This window comes from Saccoglossus kowalevskii, chromosome 7 (assembly GCF_978046115.1).
Source record: "Saccoglossus kowalevskii chromosome 7, keSacKowa6.1, whole genome shotgun sequence".
In the NCBI taxonomy this organism is placed as follows: Eukaryota; Metazoa; Hemichordata; class Enteropneusta; family Harrimaniidae; genus Saccoglossus; species Saccoglossus kowalevskii.
In genome coordinates, this window is record NC_140647.1 from 39,061,373 (window position 1) to 39,083,717 (window position 22,345).

Genomic DNA, 22,345 nt, shown 5'->3' on the forward strand with positions numbered 1-22,345 from the left:
CGTGAGCACTTGTTGATGTTTTATGTGAATGTACAGATAAAATAGTGTGATTGGTTTTATTGTTATTGTTTGTTTATATGTGTTGGTTTTACATCAAAGTTATTAAAAGGGCGGCAGTCGTCGCGTCGCGTCCTGTTCGATATGGGACTCATAGCCACTCAACTCAACGCGTGTAAGATACATTGTTTATTTACGTGAAATTCGAACACGCGCTGCGCGACGACCACCGCGCTTTAATTTATCTTCTACTTCTTCGGTAGGTATAGATTTATTTGAGAAATCGTAAAATACCGATAGATTTGAATTATCTGCAAATATTTAGAATTTTGGAGATATGGTAAGAATGTCATTTATATAGATAAGAAAGAGTACGTTCCCAGTATAGAAACCTTCACCATAATTGATTAGATGATTAGTTGAAGCATAGCTAACAGCTTGAATGTAATGCTTTCCTATAGGCAGATAATTTCTGAACAAATTTGATGAAAATCCTTGAATACCATATAATTTAGAAAGAATTGATTAATTGTAAATGAAATTTCAGTGATATTTCATAACAATTATGAAAAATTAAACATTCACAAATAAAGGTAATTTGCATATCTAATCATGATATTAAAGAGCAATACATAAGCTTTAATTTAACACATCACATTTAATAATTATTGTCAATATTTCAAAGTGACATTGTTTAGCTCCTTTCTCGCTAGCAAACTCAATCTGAATCAAGATGGTTTAATTATTGTCACATGCCCAGGGTTTGTGTATTTAAAAAGCTGGGATCCAACTTAGCACATGCCAAATTTTGTTTGTCTAAACCTAAATCCCTAATTATTTAGATTAATTCTTCTATATTTATTTCCATTTGTTTTGTATGACTTTTATGACTTGTACATTCCTGGACTGTGTGGGGTTATGATTCGTGACTGGGTTATATCATAGACCCTCCTCTACTGGAGGGTCTATGGTTATATCCAAAATAAGTAAGAAATGCCAGGCTATGCAAACAAATCAATCACAGGAAACGAATACGTAAGTAATAAACGCGTAAAAGAAGTTTATTACATCAATACAGTATATCCACTGATATGCCGGAGAATTTACCATAAAGAGATATGTAAACAAATGTTGAACACAACAACGCGGTAAAGACTGGCGCTAAAACACTTGCGCGTCCTATTTATAGGCTCGGTGGGATTCAGAACCCTAGGCGGGAATGTCCCTCATTGGTCGAAAGTTACCATTATAGAAATGCATAATAAAGTGGTGTTTTCTATCACGTTCGCACTTGTGTCACCAACATGTCTATAGACGTGGTTTAAAGCAAAAAATGGTACATGTAATCAAATATATAAAGTACAGTATTTAAGAAGCTTCGATAATACAATAATCAGTGTTTTCAATAATAACGATCAAATGCTTAACACGACAGACTGATCATATTCAAACTTCATACATACGTCATGAATCTTAGGAAATATGCGTCCATGTGTTCCCATCTGTATCTTGTACATGCCTGGACTGATCATATTCAAACTTCACACATACATCATACATCTTAGGAAATATGCGTCCATGTGTTCCCACCTGTATCTTGTATTTCTTATTTATTTATTAACACACAACATCCCCCCGGAGGGGATGAAAAGGGTTACAAATCAGATATTAGTAAAAGAAAAATAACCACATGTACATGCCTGGACTGATCATATTCAAACTTCACACATACATCATGCATCTTAGGAAATATGCAACCATGTATTCATTTTATCATTTGATTCAAGATGGCTGAAGGGCAAATATTTTAATTGCTCAAACTTCCTCAAAATCAATCATTTCTGCCATTTTAAAATCATATCTTGGTGTATATGGATGAATTTCATTTGTGTTTACTACATACATTGTACTTTAAACATGATAAGAACTTGATGCTTGTCATTCTGTTTTTAGTTTCCATTTTGAACAAAGTCTGAATTCAGAGATTATTTATTTGGGTTCCATACATCCGTCAGAGCCATTTCTTGAGAATGCTATGAACAATCACAATTGTACTTAACACAAAGACCATGCCTTACATATGCACATCAATTTTTGTTACCATTTAATGAAGTATGGCTGACTGGCAGCTATATTGTTTTTAATCATTTCTGTGCCGATTTCTTGCTAATATTTCGCCAGATTCAATCGATAATTTGCACACAATTATTATAGTTATTTTGTGATTTGATCAAATGTGTGGGCTTTGTATCAGGATCATACATACTCGATTACAGATGCACATTATTTTAACAAGTGTTTCTTGGAGATGGCTTGCTTGACTTTGTTCAAACTCAGTACAATGATTCTACATAATGAATTGTGGTTGTACTTTTCAATTATTCAAACAAATATGCGCATATACATTAACTGATCACATCATAACACTACCATATGTAGCAAAAAGTACAACAATACTGGATTGCTGCTAGTGATGGAGTTTGGCATTAAATACTGAACAAGGATTGTGTGTTGTCAATTCTTGTTCAGAGTGGACTCAAAAAGGCCAACTTGCATCCATTTCCATGAATGCTGGCAACTATTTTTTTTAATGAATGCAGTTCGAGAGCCATATCCCTAACGTGCCTTCACTATACATTAGTGTCTAGGAGTTCTAGTACTCAGCTCAATATTATAGAATATTTCATTAATATCAATATTTAAAGACCACAGCTGTGCCGTTCAGTCTAGTGTTCATAAATCCATGCTATTATTTGTGCTGTACACTGACATGTGTTACCATATGCAATTAATACATTCCGGGGTTTCAGATTACATATATACTTCTAAAACAGGTAGGGATGATTCTGATTATAGTCATCAACACCCATGTTTAATGATTTCTGCAGTAAAGTCTTTCTTATTTTTTAAAACTGTGATTAATAAATTCAGCTGCATTCAAGTGTGTGGTTTTCACACCATTTATTTGGGCCAAAATAAGATGAGGGAAAAATGTATCGCAACTGCGTATATTATTTTTATCTTTATTTGCCCAGAGGTATCATTACAACATAGCACTATATTTACCATGGCTATTGTTGAGATGTCCTTCCTAATTACCCTACCCTTTACTTACTGGTCACTATGACTATTGTTGAGATGTCCTTCCTAATTACCCCTTACTACCCTTTACTTACTGGTCACTATGACTATTGTTGAGATGTCCTTCCTAATTACCCCTTACTACCCTTTACTTACTGGTCACTTTGACTATTGTTGAGATGTCCTTCCTAATTACCCCTTGCTACCCTTTACTTACTGGTCACTATGACTATTGTTGAGATGTCCTTCCTAATTACCCCTTACTACCCTTTACTTACTGGTCACTATGACTATTGTTGAGATGTCCTTCCTAATTACCCCTTACTACCCTTTACTTACTGGTCACTATGACTATTGTTGAGATGTCCCTCCTAATTACCCCTTACTACCCTTTACTTACTGGTCACTATGACTATTGTTGAGATGTCCTTCCTAATTACCCCTTGCTACCCTTTACTTACTGGTCACTATGACTATTGTTGAGATGTCCTTCCTAATTACCCCTTGCTACCCTTTACTTACTGGTCACTTTGACTATTGTTGAGATGTCCTTCCTAATTACCCCTTGCTACCCTTTACTTACTGGTCACTATGACTATTGTTGAGATGTCCTTCCTAATTACCCCTTACTACCCTTTACTTACTGGTCACTATGACTATTGTTGAGATGTTCTTCCTAATTACCCCTTACTACCCTTTACTTACTGGTCACTATGACTATTGTTGAGATGTCCTTCCTAATTACCCCTTGCTACCCTTTACTTACTGGTCACTATGACTATTGTTGAGATGTTCTTCCTAATTACCCCTTACTACCTTTTACTTACTGGTCACTATGACTATTGTTGAGATGTCCTTCCTAATTACCCCTTGCTACCCTTTACTTACTGGTCACTATGACTATTGTTGAGATGTTCTTCCTAATTACCCCTTACTACCCTTTACTTACTGGTCACTATGACTATTGTTGAGATGTCCTTCCTAATTACCCCTTGCTACCCTTTACTTACTGGTCACTATGACTATTGTTGAGATGTTCGTCCTAAATATCTCTTGCTCTTGTCACTTCACAATCAGTCTAATTTGGCCTTGAACTTGTGTTGGATGCCCTCAGAATAATGAAGTTGAAATTATGTTGTAGACTATTTCTGTGCAACTGATTGTGTATTTAATATGTAATTATTCATTTTGAATTTTCTGATTAATTATTTTTTTTTTATTTTTTAGCATTCAATGATGACAATACGTAAGATTTGTTGCCTGGGTGCAGGATATGTTGGTGGACCAACATGCAGCGTTATAGCATTGAAGTGTCCTGATGTGCAGGTAACAGTCGTTGACGTAAGCAAAAGTCGTATCGATGCATGGAATTCAGACGATCACCTCCCAATATATGAGGTAAGACCCTCAAGTGCAAATTGGTATAAAAGTCTGAAACAGGGACTTATGATCTGGGTTTTGTTTGTCCGGCAATTTTGTCACAAAGCAAAAATCAATATTTTTAATGTTATACAGTATTATTAGAGTTTATTTCCCTTGCATATGAAATTATATGGAATAATAAAAACATTCTTATTCAAAATAAAAGTATATTTTATTCAGATTTAAAGGATCTAGGAATTGCTTATATAGCTGACATCTTTAATGGGGAGGGTAAGGTTAAAAATTGGAATGACTTAAATACATTGGGTTTAAACGATGGCAGGGTCTCATTGCGGCTATCCCTAAAGACTGGAAAATAAGTAGACCAGTTGTTGTGTGGCCAGATCCTCCAATCAGTGTATATGGTCGAAAGCAAATGATTAATCTATCTAACTGTACCCCAAAATTCAGCCGTAAACTCATCTCTTCTTTTTTTTTTATTATTCCATCTAGTCAGACCTTTTTAGAGACTTGTTGGGGGTAGAAACTGGATGGGATTTTTTCTATTCAATGCCATTTCTTGTTACAATTTGCAGTACTCTTCGTGAATTTCAATGGAAATTAAACCATAACATCCTGTACACCAATGCTATGCTATATAACTTTCACCTTTAGTTATTTCTGATATGGGTACATTTTGCCATAACTTTAGTGAAACTCTGATTCATCTCTTTCGTGACTGTCATGTGGTGCAAGATATTTGGACAAGGTTTTAAGATCAATGGGGTCAACTTTTGCAGTGCCCCCAGCCACTTTCAGCAAAACAGATTCTCTTAGGTGATGACAGTTTTTCGCACCTTTTAAACCATTTAATTATAATCTTTAAAAAATGCATCTATACAAGCAAAATTAAGAAAGAATTACCAACCTTTGTTGCCATTAAAACTGAAATTAGTTATATAAGAGAGATAGAAAATATGATTTCCATAAGAAGAAACACCACATTTCTGTTTCTAGAAAAAAGGGCCAATTTTGCACCATAAGACAATGTCACTTTATGTTTTGATGGTGAACCTGTTAGTGTGTTTTGACCCTTGGAGGGTTTATGGAGGGGGGGCAAGGGTTATTTTCGTTCAACGTAATTGCAATATTTTTTTGTTCGTACTACGTAAATTGAAAAAATAAATTCCATAATTCTGTAATCACAGGCTAGACGTACAACGTAATCGATCAAATATTTTTTTCGTACACTGTAAAAATGTGTAATTTTTCTCGGTACGTACAAGAATTTACATCCAAATAAAAAAATTGTAAAGAATAATCCAGGGAAATTACATTATAGAAATTGTAAAACGACTAGATGACACAATTCACTACAAAATTGAATGTCAAAACGTAAAAGGCCCTCTAACCGAATGAAGAGCATTACGAGGGTAATATGCGCGTGCATCTCTCTACACACGGCGCAGCAATGGCGAAGAATTTGAGCCGGAGAGCTCTTCGGACCATTCAATGTTCCTTTTTTTAACACTGTAAACTGTAAAAACGTCTTTTTTTTCCTTGTAAATTGTAAAAAGCCCTTTTTATTTCCCGTAAAACCGTAAAACCAGCTACCCCCCTTGCCTCCCCTCTTTATGTACAGAAAGTGTCATCTAGTATGTCATTTGTTTCATGCAAATTTTATGACAAAAGAATTATCAAATTTTTCTTTTGTACAGCAAAGCCTATAATGTTTATGATTGTCTATATTTGAATACAAATAGGGCAGTGTTTTTTTGTTTGTGTAATTGTTATTTTGAAAAGAAATAAAATTAACTAAAAAAAAATCAATATTTGAACATGTCATCAACCGTTATTCAGGCATGACTAATTTCATTACCATTACATCGTGGTAGATTACATATGCACATCTTGTTTCATGATTTTTAGCCCCGCCGGATCTGCTATCCTGGCGGGGGATATTAATTTGGGTTGTGTCTGTGCAAATGTGTGTGCACATTTTCATGTTACCAGCTTTTTCTCACACATGTGTGATCCAATTCAGTTCAGAGTTGGTACAGAGACAGAAATTGATGGTGCTATTGTGCACATCAAGTTATTTTTTCGATTCTTCAAAGTTTCACTGTGTTTTTCGTTGATTTTTAACATTTTTCCTTCAAAATCCGACTTTTCCCGAAATTACTCGAGTTTAATCCGAGTTTTGATGACGCTTATGCAGTTCTCGTCTCGGTGGAAATCAGTCAATTTTGTGAGGATATTGTATCCCCGAATTGTATCTTTATTTGCGCAACGCTTCTATGGACAAAATTGTGTCTCGTCAATTTCAAAGGTAAGAAATTGTGCTTGTTATGGTATTTATACACTTTGTATTATCGTTTGTGTCTCGGGTTTGGTGATCGTGAGAAACTATTGCTAACCTGGCGAGTTTCGCCAGAAAAACTGCCTTTTTATTACGGTTGTAGGAACTGATTATGTATTGTGTAAATTGAAAGTTTACCTCGTGATTTAAGAGGTTTGCAGTGCTCTCACCGGGATTCAAACGTCGTGGTGGTGTCGGCAAACTAGACAGAAAAATCGTTATTATCTGGTTTCACTTCATTTTAATTCTAGTGGACATATTACAGATATGTCTATTTCTGGTGTATTTGTTGTCAATGGCAACGAAAATCAGCTCAGGCATGTCGAGGAGGAAACTATATTCCGCCTTGGAACTAAAGAACCCCATGGTATTAACAAACAGTTCAACTCATTTTTTGAGCTCATTACCTAAGGCGCGTTATTTGTTCTATTGTGGAATTTTTTGTGATTCTAACTTATAGTTCATGCGCGTTCTTGCGTTCCTATGTTCTACCTGTACGTTATAACACTTTCTTCTATGCTATCGATAAAGAGCCATTGCTCGAAACGTCTAGCTATTTTTAATAGTTATTTAGGACTACGATTACCAAATATTATCTTCTATATATCATATTTATCAGTCCGAGCAGCATTTATTTATTTATAAACTATTACAGCATTTTGATTGGTTGATTAGCGACTTGACCTATCTGGTCAATAAACACGCGTCGTGGGCATGGATAACATGGCGGATATCGTCTCATCGAGCGTTAACATGTAACCGAAAACATTTGCTTACGATAAAACTAAGTTGAATTTTACTTGCATTTCATAACAATTCAACGAATTTATTTTTTGTATGTTAATATAATCACTACTGAGTACTAATCAACAATTACAACACTTCGAAAACAAGTAAGCTACCGTACCGTGATCATTTGCTACCAACAAAAAAATAATGCATAATAAATATAGTGAATATTTTTTGTTGTCATGTGAACAGTTTTTTTGATTGACTGTAATTTTCCAACATTTCATGACGCCTATTGTAGAACCAAATTAGGGCCTTTCACTCCTCCTTGACGCCTATTTAAACGATTATACGGCATCTTGTCGCCAGCCACGAATGTCACACTAGACGAACTTGATCGATACTGCCGACCATTCCATGCATTTTTTACCGACGCACGACGACACGCAAATCAAGGAAAGTATTGTCCTTGCAACAATTTTGCGCAATACGTCACTACTATACAGTGACTGATTTTAATTTTTATTCAACATTAAAACAAACTACAGTGAGTTGTTCTATGGTCGTATAAAAATAAAATAAACTACATTAAGATACAGTAAAGATAACCAACTAAACAGAATGCTAAATAAAGCTAAATAATATTACAAACACATATAGAATCACAATAAACTTGTGTGATACAGTACAATACAATACTCTAACTACTATTGCTAAGGAGTGGAAAATCACATTCACATTAGAGTCATAACTATGGAAAGAATATTTTTATATTTGGTGGAGCTGCTCATATATCATTTGCATACATTTTTGTATGTATTGTGCAGTTTTCCAGCCAGTCCGACTCGAGTAGTGATTGGTTTGCTACTTCATTACATCTTGCAGCCTTTCAAATAGTATATTGCTAGACATGCATCAATTGTTGTCCATGTATATTCCTAATTGCTCAGTGAAAACTTGCAATTTCTTTCTGGCTGGTATAAATATATTAAGTAATATGTTTTCGTACTGAAAAGACGGTACACAAATATCTTTTTTAATTAAATTTAACAGCTAATGGGAGCATATATGCTACAACCTCTGCTTACTTTTGACTAAATGTTTATTTGTTTTTTTCAGGTGCAGAGCCAGAATTTTTTTCTCGGAAAGCAAAGCCACTGAAACTGCATATATTACAAAAGCATACTATTTGCTGCATGTCTGACAATTATTGTATAAAGTTTTGCAGGTCCTCTTTTTTTTTTTTGAGAAGTGCTGTCAACTAAAGCATAAATATGTGTTTCTCTGTACATACAAGTTCAATTTCATATGATTTGTTAATATTAATGTATGATAATAAAAACTTGATAATATTTTTCTGGATTCTTGCACTTTATTTGTATCATTGTCATATGAGAAGTACTCTTGTTCTTATTTAGGATATTGAAACTAATTTAGGGCCGCAAATTACATGTAGATCTGTACATGAAGTACATGGGAAGTAAAGTTGTTGACACAGGTTATGTACACCAAGGATCATTGCAGTTTCTCAGTTCTTCGTCTGGTGATAGTACTTGTATGACAAATCTTTGCCCTGTTACTGTTTGAAATATCAGAAGTTTTTCGCTGGAACAGTTCTGTGATTGACAGTGTTCTTGTATTAGGAATACAGTTGTACAAGACACAGACAGACACAACACTGACTCTTCAACATATTTGCAGATCTGATTTGCATACTTGCATGTCATTTTACCTGTTGTACTTGTTTGTTGCTCTCTGGTGTTCTTGCTGAGACCAGGATGAAGAGTGCTATAAACTTGAAAATGCCATAGAAATCATGTTTGCCAATTTACATCCATGCCAAAAACTGGACAAACTATATGTTGCAACTTTCAGTGTCATTCATGATCTGTTTGATTGGATAAAGTTTTACGACTTGGAGGCCATTTTTTCCCTCAAAAATCTAAAAAAACAAGCTTTTTCTCAGATATGTGTCATCCAGTTTTGTTCAAAGTTGGTACAGGGACAGGTAATAATTGTTTACAAGTGCACATCGCATTATATGTTTAACAAGTTATAAATTGTCTCAGAAAAGCCAAATGAATAAATTTTTACCCCACCTCCTAAAATTGTAACATCAATTCTGAACATTTAATAACAAAATTTTAATACAGCTCATAATGAATTAATTCACTCTGACACAAACTAAGTTCAATATAAGTTTTTTTATTTTTTTTCTGAGCGGGGGCTATGACATGACATGTCATGTCTTGTTTTCAAAATGGCTGACTGATGGCCGTTTTGGTTTTTGTATGAGTGTTCTGCTCATTTCTCAGAAATATTTCCACAGATTTGGTTTAAATTGGTACAAAGGCAATACATTATAGGTTGTCTTTTGAATTAGCCAATCGGTGGCCATTTTCATCAAAAACAAATAAAATCACAAAATTTGAACATGTCATCAACTGTTTTCTAGTAATGTCAATTTTATTGGTATGAACATCACATCATGGGTTACTGATGCATTGTTTGTGATTTCATTCAAAATGGTCAACTGGTGGCCATTTTGGTCCCCAAAACACCAAAAATCAACATTTGAAACATGTAATCAACAGTTTTTTAGTTCCCACTCGGACACAGTCCGAAAACGGAGACTTATGTTTTGAACCTTGTGCGTCCGTGCTTCCGTCCGTGCGTGTGTTTGGACCTGTATCTTAGAAGTGCCTGGACCAATCATAATCAAACTTTACACATACATCATACATGATATTATACATATGCACATCAATTTGTTTCACGATCTGATTCAAGATGGCCGAATGGCGACTATTTTTGTGCTAAAAAATCATCAAAATCAAGCATTTCTCGGCTGTTTACAGGTGGATTTTGTTCAAACTTCGTATATACATTAGACATTATGGGACCTTGATGCACATCATTATATTTTTCAGATTGGATTCAAAATGGCTGACTGGTGGCCATTTTGTTTTAATGAATGGGCTTCTAGACCCATATCTCTGACTTGTTTGGACTGATTATGTTCAAATCTTTAATATTTATTATACATCATGTCATAGATATACAGATATATTGGTTTGATGATCCTTTTCAAAGTGGCTGAATAGTGGCCATTTTTGTGCTGAAAAATCATAAAATATCAAGCATTTCTGGCATATATGGATGGATTTTGTTCAAACTTATAACATACATTAGACAGTACAGGTTCCTGATGCATGTCATTTTATTTTTCAGATCGGATTCAAAATGGCTGACTGGCGTCCATTTTGTTTTAATAATTGGGCTCTTAGAGCTATATCTCTGACATGCTTTGACTGATTATGTTCAAATTTCACATATTCATTATACATCATGTTATAGATATATACATGTATTCCTCGTCTGCCTGCACGGTGTTGTTTCGTTCGGATATTCCTCCCTCTACAACACCGTGCGGTAATTCTATTCATAACCGTGTATGTCACGTGGTTGCGCGATAGAAAGTTTACCGACCAATAGAAAGCTTTGTTACAATGACTGCCAGAAACGGATGGAGCTTTGCATTCCTGATGTCTTCGGCTTCATTTCTGCCGATATATGTTGCAGTGACATCATGAACTTTGAGGTATAACACCTACTCTTCTATAGTACCCAACAGTGGTGACAACACTATTACCACGCTCGACAGTCGCAAGGCCGGGAAAGCATAATAACATAAGGATTTACTATTTCCAGTGCGACTAAAAACGAGCACATCAGACACGGCACTAAGTATAGTTTGAATAGCTTTAGTCTGAATATCAGTGAGTTGCATGATGTATGGATATCGTCGCTGTATTGCCTTGACATCCAAGCCAACACAGCTTCCACTGTGCGCAGCGAAATTTATTCTCGAGTCAGACATTTTCACCGCCTGGCAATCATCATGGTGAAAACAAAGTCCGATAAATTCTAAGAAAACGGTGTTTTGGGATGGTCGTTGACACCTCTGAACAGTGTAACAAGATTACCCCTACATATGCAACATATTTAAATTTGGTTGTTTAGGATTTCTTCAAAGTTAAGGTCGTGCTGTTTTCTCAAATTTAGTCGTTTTCACCGGCTTTTCGACCGGTACTTCTCAGCAGCTCGCGCAGAGCCCATAGAAATACATGGCAGAGTGGAGCACGTGGGGCATCTCGTGATGAATTTGATAGCTTGGCCAAGCGCGTTGAAGAAAGAAGCAATATGATTGGTTGTTGGTAAATTGATTCTAAACTGTGAGGGCATTGTCACATACACATATTCCTCATGAAATACTTCAAGGTGATAGCGGAGTGCTTCGCCGGAACATTCACCTTGAAAATTCAAGATGACATGTATTCAAAATGGCTGATTTTGAATGCTGTTCCAGAGCAATATCTCTCAATATGGATAAGTACTTGCTTGACGATCAGATACAAATGTCAATCATTTTAATGTTAAAAAAGTCATCATAATCATATTCCTGACATGGTTATATTCCAGGTATATTACTATAAACAAAACTATGTGTAATGTTTGTAAGGTAACAGTAAGGAATAAACGAGACACGGTGTTGTTCAGTTGACTACTAAATGGGAAGTAACTTTATTACTTAAAAGTACAGATATTGATTACATAGGAAGTGTGGGTAGTTCATTGACATGTGACGTATCACAGATGGTATTCAAGGATAACGATGTATACGTATTTGTTTATAAAGCAAGATACTTAACTACATTACATTCCTCCTTTAATAAAAATAAAAGAACGACTCCAGGGTGGGTGATATCATCACATCAGGAACAGAATAAAAGTTCATAAAGATATGTGATTCGAAAAATGAATATAATAATATAATTGTTAAAGAGTTATGGTGTTACATAAAGTATATATATAATACTAAGCTAATTCAGGTATGGGTACAGAATATACTATTCTGTCCCGGCAATACTTCAAGCCCAGAAATTATTATGTTCTGCCACACGACTGAAGTATTTTTTTAACTGTCTAACTAAGTATGATAATCCTCAAGGTATTTTGGAGGATGACGATCTCTAGTAGGGTATCGTTTTGCAGATTCCTTTTGAACCGGAGATGCAGGATTATTGATATCCAAGGGTAAGTCCTCCTCATCTGTCAAATCGGTGGTGTTGATTTCATGGTCAATTTTATGGTGGGGAATTCTCTTAAAATGCGAAGAATTGCGAGTTATAGTACGCGTGCCTCTTTTGGCGGAAATCATGCTGCCTTTTCTTTGAATGACTTGGTATGGATCAGCGATGAAAGGAGTCTCGAGTTTTGTACTGTACTGTGTCGCCCTCCTGAATTTCAGATGTAACCGTATTGCGTCGATTGTCAGCATACTCTTTCATTTTCTGTTTGGCCTTACTGTCTTGGTGTCTGATTTTATCACTAAGACTTGAGTTATAATACGTTGGTAATTTTATTCTCATTGGTCGTTGAAATATTTCAGTGGCGGGACTTTGACCTGTCGTGCAGTGAGGCGTGGATCGATAATTACGTAGAAATGTGTATATTTCTTGTTTCCACGATTTTCCCTCTGCGTGTGCCGTGCGTATTGCTTTCTCAAGGGTTCTCATAAAACGTTCGGATTCGCCATTCGCTTCGGGCCAATGCGGTGTGATTCGGCGATGGTGAAACCCTAGGTGATCCGCGAATTGTCTAAACTCGTGGCTTTTGAATGGAGGTCCGTTGTCGGACGTCAAGCTTTTCGGAATTCCATATTCGGAAAATATTTTGTCGAGTTTGGGTATAACTGCTCTGGCGGATGTAGACTTAATTATTTCCACCACTGGGTAACGCGAGTAGTTGTCAATGACTACTAATAAATAGTCCCCTGACGGAAACGGTCCACAAAAATCCATTGCTAATTCCTCCCATGCGTTATCTGGAAGTGGTGTCATTTGTAGGGGTTCCCTGCTGTTTGAGTGTGTTGCCGATTGACAAGCCACACAGCTGTAGACTTTCTCTTCTACTAGTTTATCGATGTTGGGGAACCAGACTTTTTCCCTTAATAATCTCTTTGTTTTTACCACTCCCTGGTGTCCTTCATGTGCGAGATCTATTACGCGGTCTTGTAGCGATTTGGGAATTACAATTAGCGTTCCACGCAGAATTACGTCTTCTGTAGATGTTAATGTTAACGTATCTCGCACTTTGTGTAACGAACGAATTATCACTGAATCAATTTCGTTTTGTTCGTTACATTCAGTGTATTTATACCATGTCCCCGTTTTGATGGCTATGGTCGCAGCTTGAAATGTCTTGTCGGCTCTTGTCGCATTCTTAATTTCGTTAAGTGTCAGCGCTTTGGGTGTGGCATGAGTAGTAACGAAGTTTAGGTATTCGTCCGCAACTTTCTGTTCGCGATCTGTCGGTTTGGATTGTGCATTCGGGTGCCTTGACATGTAGTCAGCGGGGTTATCTTTCCCGGGTCGATATTTAACTGTATAATCATACTGTTGCATTTTTAGTGTCCATCGCTCAATTCTCGTGGGCGGCTTTGAACCTGGGTTGTTATAAATCCGTACACATATAAATGAAATCGTTCTGTTGCCCACGTGACTGCTAGCGCTTCCCTCTCTGTTTGCGAATACCGTTGTTCCACAGGAGTAAGCGATCGACTTGCATAACTGACTACTCGAGGCGGGGTCACACCATGTTTTCCACATTGTGTCAGCATTGCCCCTAATCCTACAGGGCTTGCGTCAACAACAATTTCGGTCTCTTTGTTAGGGTCGAAATAAGCCATTACGGTATCACTAGTTAGACGCTCCTTAATTGATTTCAGCGCATTGTCGTGAATCGTCGTCCATTCCCATGGTGTCCCATCTTTTGTTAATTGACGTAGCGGGTCTGTAATCGTTGCTAGATCAGGTATGAAACGGCTGAAATATGTCACCATCCCCAGTAAACTTCTAACTTCGCTGGCACTTTTTGGAGATTCAGCATTGTGTATAGCTGTCACCTTTTCTGGATCTGGTGATATTCCTTCGGCAGAGAACTTATTGCCATAGAATATCAGATTGGACTTATTAAATTGACATTTGTTCTTATTGAGAGTCAGATTTCTTTCTCTAAGGCGTTGAAACACAGCTCGTAGATTCTTGTAGTGATCTTCCTCGGATGTACCATGTACGAGTATATCGTCGCTGACAATTATTGCGCCGGGTATTCCCTCAATAACTTGGCTAATAGCGTTCTGAAATATCTCCGACGCGGATGAAATTCCAAAACTTAGTCGTTTATAGCGACGTAAACCAACATGAGTGCTAAATGTTGTAATATACCGCGACGCGGGTGAAAGTTCGAGTTGATGGTATCCTTGATTTAGATCAAGCTTAGAGAATATCGTAGCTTTGTTTAAATCTTGTATTATATCATCGGTGGTAGGCATTATGTGTCTTTCGCGTTTTACGGCCTTGTTTGGTTGCCGCATGTCCACGCAGATTCGGATATCATCAGGACTTTTTGGTTTAGGTACCACTACAATTGGTGATACCCAAGGAGTCGCTTCATCAACTTTTTCGATGATGCCGTCTTTCTCCATTTCATCTAGTTTCTTTTCCACACGTTTACGAATGTGAAAAGGAATTCATCGGTGAGGTTGAGCTACTGCCTGTATCGATTCGTCGATGTGCAATTTGACTTGGAAATCTGTCAATTTTCCAACACCCGTGCACAAGTCGGCGTATTCTTGTACCAAACTATCGATATTAGTTTGGCTTTCCACCTGTTTGACTATTTGTATCAGTCCGAGATCTTCCGCTGTTTGGAAACTTAACAATGAGCCACCGATTTCCCCATTGCGTTTAACAACATATATATTCACATGGGATATCCTCGTCGCCAGTGTAATGTTTGTAAGGTAACAGTAAGGAATAAACGAGACACGGTGTTGTTCAGTTGACTACTAAATGGGAAGTAACTTTATTACTTAAAAGTACAGATATTGATTACATAGGAAGTGTGGGTAGTTCATTGACATGTGACGTATCACAGATGGTATTCAAGGATAACGATGTATACGTATTTGTTTATAAAGCAAGATACTTAACTACATTACACTATGTATCTTAAAAAATTTGATAACTAACGGGACTGTGCCATGCATGGCTTGTTCAGACATGCCTTGTCTAATTTCAGTGGGTCAATGATGTCCTTTTGTTTTGCATTTGTTTTTTAGAAGTGTTTTCCTCATTCTCAGAGGCATTTTTAAAGATTTTGCTCAAATTTGCCTACACTTGTGTTGAATGTTTTGAAATTTAGTTCACTAGCAGCCATTTTAAAATTTATTTCATTTTATTTCATTAACACTTGGTATGAACGTCATACATGATGTGATATGATTTCAAATGTCTAACTGGTTATGTACACAGTTTTGAATTATATGAGAACGATCTTATTTAAAGAAGATGTCACTTTGACTGAACAAAATCTGGAATAAAGGTGCCATATTTGAAGTAACATCATATTTTTAATATGCGGAATACTCCCCTTACATTTAATTTGAACTGGGACTATGTCATCCACAATGACTTATTTACCCTATTCATTGTTATCTATATATGTCTACTTTGTCTGTATTTTATTTACCAGCCTGGTTTGAAGGATGTGGTGATGAAATGCCGTGGTCAGAATCTCTTCTTCTCTACTGATGTAGATGATGCCATACAAGCTGCTGATCTCATTTTTATTTCAGTCAATACACCTACTAAAACATTTGGACTTGGCAAAGTAAGTGAATACGATAGCAGATAGTGTCTGTCTTTCTATGCTATTTTCTATCTACATGTATATACTTTGTTATATTGAATAGAAGTTCTTTTTTGTCGGGGCTAGGATATGAATTAACATGCATCCTTGTAACAGAGTTGTACCTATATAAGTCAAACATACACAATCATGGAATTGTTAATTTCCGGATTTAGTTCAGCTAGCAGTGGCTATTGTGTGTTTTCAAGACGCTAGCAGTGGCTATTGTGTGTTTTCAAGACACTAGCAGTGGCTATTGTGTGTTTTTAAGACACTAGCAGTGGCTATTGTGTGTTTTCAAGACACTAGCAGTGGCTATTGTGTGTTTTCAAGACACTAGCAGTGGCTATTGTGTGTTTTCAAGACGCTAGCAGTGGCTATTGTGTGTTTTTAAGATGCTAGCAGTGGCTATTGTGTGTTTTCAAGAAGCTAGCAGTGGCTATTGTGTGTTTTCAAGACACTAGCAGTGGCTATTGTGTGTTTTCAAGACGCTAGCAGTGGCTATTGTGTGTTTTTAAGATGCTAGCAGTGGCTATTGTGTGTTTTCAAGACGCTAGCAGTGGCTGTTGTGTGTTTTTAAGATGCTAGCAGTGGCTATTGTGTGTTTTCAAGACGCTAGCAGTGGCTATTGTGTGTTTTCAAGACGTTAGCAGTGGCTGTTGTGTGTTTTCAAGACGCTAGCAGTGGCTATTGTGTGTTTTCAAGACGCTAGCAGTGGCTATTGTGTGTTTTCAAGACGTTAGCAGTGGCTGTTGTGTGTTTTCAAGACGCTAGCAGTGGCTATTGTGTGTTTTCAAGACGCTAGCAGTGGCTATTGTGTGTTTTTAAGATGCTAGCAGTGGCTATTGTGTGTTTTCAAGACGTTAGCAGTGGCTGTTGTGTGTTTTCAAGACGCTAGCAGTGGCTATTGTGTGTTTTTAAGATGCTAGCAGTGGCTATTGTGTGTTTTCAAGACGCTAGCAGTGGCTGTTGTGTGTTTTCAAGACGCTAGCAGTGGCTATTGTGTGTTTTCAAGACACTAGCAGTGGCTATTGTGTGTTTTCAAGACGCTAGCAGTGGCTATTGTGTGTTTTTAAGATGCTAGCAGTGGCTATTGTGTGTTTTCAAGACGCTAGCAGTGGCTGTTGTGTGTTTTTAAGATGCTAGCAGTGGCTATTGTGTGTTTTCAAGACGCTAGCAGTGGCTATTGTGTGTTTTCAAGACGTTAGCAGTGGCTGTTGTGTGTTTTCAAGACGCTAGCAGTGGCTATTGTGTGTTTTCAAGACGCTAGCAGTGGCTATTGTGTGTTTTCAAGACGCTAGCAGTGGCTATTGTGTGTTTTCAAGACGTTAGCAGTGGCTATTGTGTGTTTTCAAGACGCTAGCAGTGGCTATTGTGTGTTTTTAAGATGCTAGCAGTGGCTATTGTGTGTTTTCAAGACGCTAGCAGTGGCTATTGTGTGTTTTCAAGATGCTAGCAATGGCTATTGTGTGTTTTCAAGACGCTAGCAGTGGCTATTGTGTGTTTTCAAGACGCTAGCAGTGGCTATTGTGTGTTTTTAAGATGCTAGCAGTGGCTATTGTGTGTTTTCAAGACGCTAGCAGTGGCTATTGTGTGTTTTCAAGACGCTAGCAGTGGCTATTGTGTGTTTTCAAGACGCTAGCAGTGGCTATTGTGTGTTTTCAAGACGCTAGCAGTGGCTATTGTGTGTTTTTAAGATGCTAGCAGTGGCTATTGTGTGTTTTCAAGTCGCTAGCAGTGGCTATTGTGTGTTTTCAAGACGCTAGCAGTGGCTATTGTGTGTTTTTAAGATGCTAGCAGTGGCTATTGTGTGTTTTCAAGACGCTAGCAGTGGCTATTGTGTGTTTTCAAGATGTTAGCAGTGGCTATTGTGTGTTTTCAAGTCGCTAGCAGTGGCTATTGTGTGTTTTCAAGACGCTAGCAGTGGCTATTGTGTGTTTTCAAGACGCTAGCAGTGGCTATTGTGTGTTTTCAAGACGCTAGCAGTGGCTATTGTGTGTTTTCAAGACGCTAGCAGTGGCTATTGTGTGTTTTTAAGATGCTAGCAGTGGCTATTGTGTGTTTTCAAGACGCTAGCAGTGGCTATTGTGTGTTTTCAAGACGCTAGCAGTGGCTATTGTGTGTTTTCAAGACGCTAGCAGTGGCTATTGTGTGTTTTCAAGACGCTAGCAGTGGCTATTGTGTGTTTTTAAGATGCTAGCAGTGGCTATTGTGTGTTTTCAAGTCGCTAGCAGTGGCTATTGTGTGTTTTCAAGACGCTAGCAGTGGCTATTGTGTGTTTTCAAGACACTAGCAGTGGCTATTGTGTGTTTTTAAGATGCTAGCAGTGGCTATTGTGTGTTTTCAAGACGCTAGCAGTGGCTATTGTGTGTTTTCAAGACACTAGCAGTGGCTATTGTGTGTTTTCAAGACGCTAGCAGTGGCTATTGTGTGTTTTCAAGACTATAAATTCTTCTGCAGCCATTATAATCTATGCATTATTTTTTGTGTGTGTTTTTCTAATTTAAATAAGCATGATTCATATGCTCAGTCATAAACAGTTTATGTTTCCTTATCAGGGCCGAGCGGCTGATTTGAAGCACATAGAGTCAGCAGCAAGGATGATAGCAGACCTCGTGGAAACTGGGGAGAAGATAGTAGTAGAGAAAAGTACAGTACCTGTGAGGGCAGCTGAAAGTATAACAAGAATATTGAAAGCAAACACAAAACCTGGGGTCAAGTATCAGGTGTGATATGCATTGCCCACACTTAACCAGCATGCATTGCCAACACTTAACCAGCATGCATTGCCCACACTTAACCAGCATGCATTGCCCACACTTAACCAGCATGCATTGCCCACACTTAACCAGCATGCATTGCCCACACTTAACCAGCATGCATTGCCCACACTTAACCAGCATGCATTGCCCACACTTAACCAGCATGCATTGCCCACACTTAACCAGCATGCATTGCCCACACTTAACCAGCATGCATTGCCCACACTTAACCAGCATGCATTTCCCACACTTAACCAGCATGCATTTCCCACACTTAACCAGCATGCATTGCCCACACTTGACCAGTATGCATTGCCCACACTTAACCAGCATGCATTGCCCACACTTAACCAGTTTGCATTGCCCACACTTAACCAGTATGCATTGCCCACACTTAACCAGTATGCATTGCCCACACTTAACCAGTATGCATTGCCCACACTTAACCAGTATGCATGGCCCACACTTAACCAGTATGCATTGCCCACACTTAACCAGTATGCATTGCCCACACTTAACCAGTATGCATTGCCCACACTTAACCAGTATGCATTGCCCACACTTAACCAGTATGCATTGCCCACACTTAACCAGTATGCATTGCCCACACTTAACCAGTATGCATTGCCCACACTTACCCAGTATGCATTGCCCACACTTAACCAGTATGCATTGCCCACACTTAACCAGTATGCATTGCCCACACTTACCCAGTATGCATTGCCCACACTTAACCAGTATGCATTGCTCACACTTACCCAGTATGCATTGCCCACACTTAACCAGTATGCATTGCCCACACTTAACCAGTATGCATTGCCCACACTTACCCAGTATGCATTGCCCACACTTACCCAGTATGCATTGCCCACACTTAACCAGTATGCATTGCCCACACTTAACCAGTATGCATTGCCCACACCTAACCAGTATGCATTGCCCACACTTACCCAGTATGCATTGCCCACACTTAACCAGTATGCATTGCCCACACTTACCCAGTATGCATTGCCCACACTTACCCAGTATGCATTGCCCACACTTACCCAATATGCATTGCCCACACTTAACCAGTATGCATTGCCCACACTTAACCAGTATGCATTGCCCACACTTAACCAGTATGCATTGCCCACACTTAACCAGTATGCATTGCCCACACTTAACCAGTATGCATTGCCCACACTTAACCAGTATGCATTGCCCACACTTACCCAGTATGCATTGCCCACACTTAACCAGTATGCATTGCCCACACTTAACCAGTATGCATTGCCCACACTTAACCAGTATGCATTGCCCACACTTAACCAGTATGCATTGCCCACACTTAACCAGTATGCATTGCCCACACTTAACCAGTATGCATTGCCCACACTTAACCAGTATGCATTGCCCACACTTAACCAGTATGCATTGCCCACACTTAACCAGTATGCATTGCCCACACTTAACCAGTATGCATTGCCCACACTTAACCAGTATGCATTGCCCACACTTAACCAGTATGCATTGCCCACACTTAACCAGTATGCATTGCCCACACTTAACCAGTATGCATTGCCCATAGAGTTATACAGTGCTTGTTATTTATTTATTCATCTTTCTAAGATATCTGTTTTGATTTCTTTGTGTTTTAGGTTCTTTCTAATCCAGAGTTCCTGTCAGAGGGTACAGCTATTGATGATTTAATAAATCCTGACCGTGTGCTAATAGGCGGCGAACAGAGCGAGGCTGGATACAAAGCTATTGATGCCTTGTCATCAGTTTATCAAAACTGGATTCCGAAAATAAAAATTATCAAAACCAATACGTGGTCTTCAGAACTTTCAAAGTTGGTAAGTAGCCATCATATCAATGGGAAAAGTTCCAAATTAATTTCTGGATGCCCTGTGTCCTGAAAATTGCCAAAAATTAGGCCTATGCCCCTGCACACACAAAAAAAAAAAAACACGGAAAATTTGCGAAAACTGACAACGCGCAGATCGAACTGCGACATGGGATGGAATGGCAAATGAAAACACGCAACAGAAATAAATGAACAATATGCAACATTAGAAATTAAAAAAAATGTATTGCTTATAATGTGACAAATAAACCAGAAATCAACAGTGAAGAATCGTTTGAATATAGGGTATTCCCGCTGACAAACATGTCCAATACGCTAACTCAAAATGAACTAAAATATCAGGGGTTAAGCTATGTAAATTTTTTTTCCGGTTTTGACAAAATACCAGATCAACAGTCATACAAGAACAATAATAATTTACAAATTTACATAGTAAAAATGTCTCAGTTCCTCGCCATCTTCGTCAAAGTATGCAAAGTCCAAGTTGGTGTCACTGTCGCCATCAAACAATATCCCTCCAACTACGTCCTAAAGTTTGTCGATATCATTGCACACAATTTGGATTTTGTTGTCTGTAAGCTTGGTACTTTTAATTCATGTCTAATCACAATAAAGAGACAAGAAAAATGGGGTTGCGGCAAATGACTCTGCTGAAATGGCAAACGAGACTTTTGTTTACAGTCTGTCAATCATCTTTGACCTTTAAGCATCTGCTTTACTGATTGGCTAAGAATGACATCACTACTAGTGTTTCATCATAGAGGTCAAGTCAACATTGTTTTCTTATCAGAAAGTTATTATTCAGCAAGTTCCGGAGGTTTGAATGTCTCACTATGGATATCACGGTGGGCTTGAAATAGGAACAATTTTTATTTCTCCAATGACAGAAGAATAATTTTCATGACAGAAATAGCTGTGATGAAAGATGGTAAAAAAAATTGGCAGTCTTTGGCATGACTATTTGACATTGCAAATTTGCTGGCCCCAGTTATGGACCCGCAAGCTGCTACCAAATATTTTATAAAGCCAACAATTTTTTATTTCAACCACTCTCCCAGGTACGGGTTGCTGCAATATTGCAACATTGGTTTCATTGTCGACGACGCTAAAGCCGAACAAATGCGACACTTGCTTCGCGGCTCTCCATATACTGTAAGATTTGCTTGAATCGTTTCTAAGGAAGCACAAACCAAACGGCCGACTTTTTTCAGGGCCACATTTCAAAAAAAGAACTACTGCTTCTGCTTTAATATACATTTCTGTAGACTTGTTTACTAATATAACTCAGATAAAAATCTTGAAAATTAAATGTAAATTACGTAAACAGCGGCGAATCTGCTGCTCTGAATGCAAAACTCGAAATTACTTATTTTGCTGTCACAGCTATTTTGCATTTTACGCAATTGACAATTATTTTTCAAGAATTTTTATCAGAATCACAACAGACTACAA

The 22,345-nt window shown here is 37.8% G+C and overlaps 1 protein-coding gene across 2 annotated transcripts in view; it reads left to right on the forward strand.

Moving 5' to 3' along the window:
* Positions 1-22,345, forward strand: part of LOC102803466 (UDP-glucose 6-dehydrogenase-like) — a 54,142-nt gene that overhangs the window by 569 nt on the left and 31,228 nt on the right. For both annotated transcript variants that reach the window (XM_085501552.1, XM_085501551.1), the window contains exons 2-5: positions 4,306-4,476; positions 16,127-16,264; positions 18,841-19,008; positions 20,685-20,882. In XM_085501552.1, the coding sequence (XP_085357678.1) occupies positions 4,312-4,476; positions 16,127-16,264; positions 18,841-19,008; positions 20,685-20,882 (669 nt within the window). In that variant the 5' untranslated portion in view covers positions 4,306-4,311. The remainder of the gene's footprint in view (positions 1-4,305; positions 4,477-16,126; positions 16,265-18,840; positions 19,009-20,684; positions 20,883-22,345) is intronic.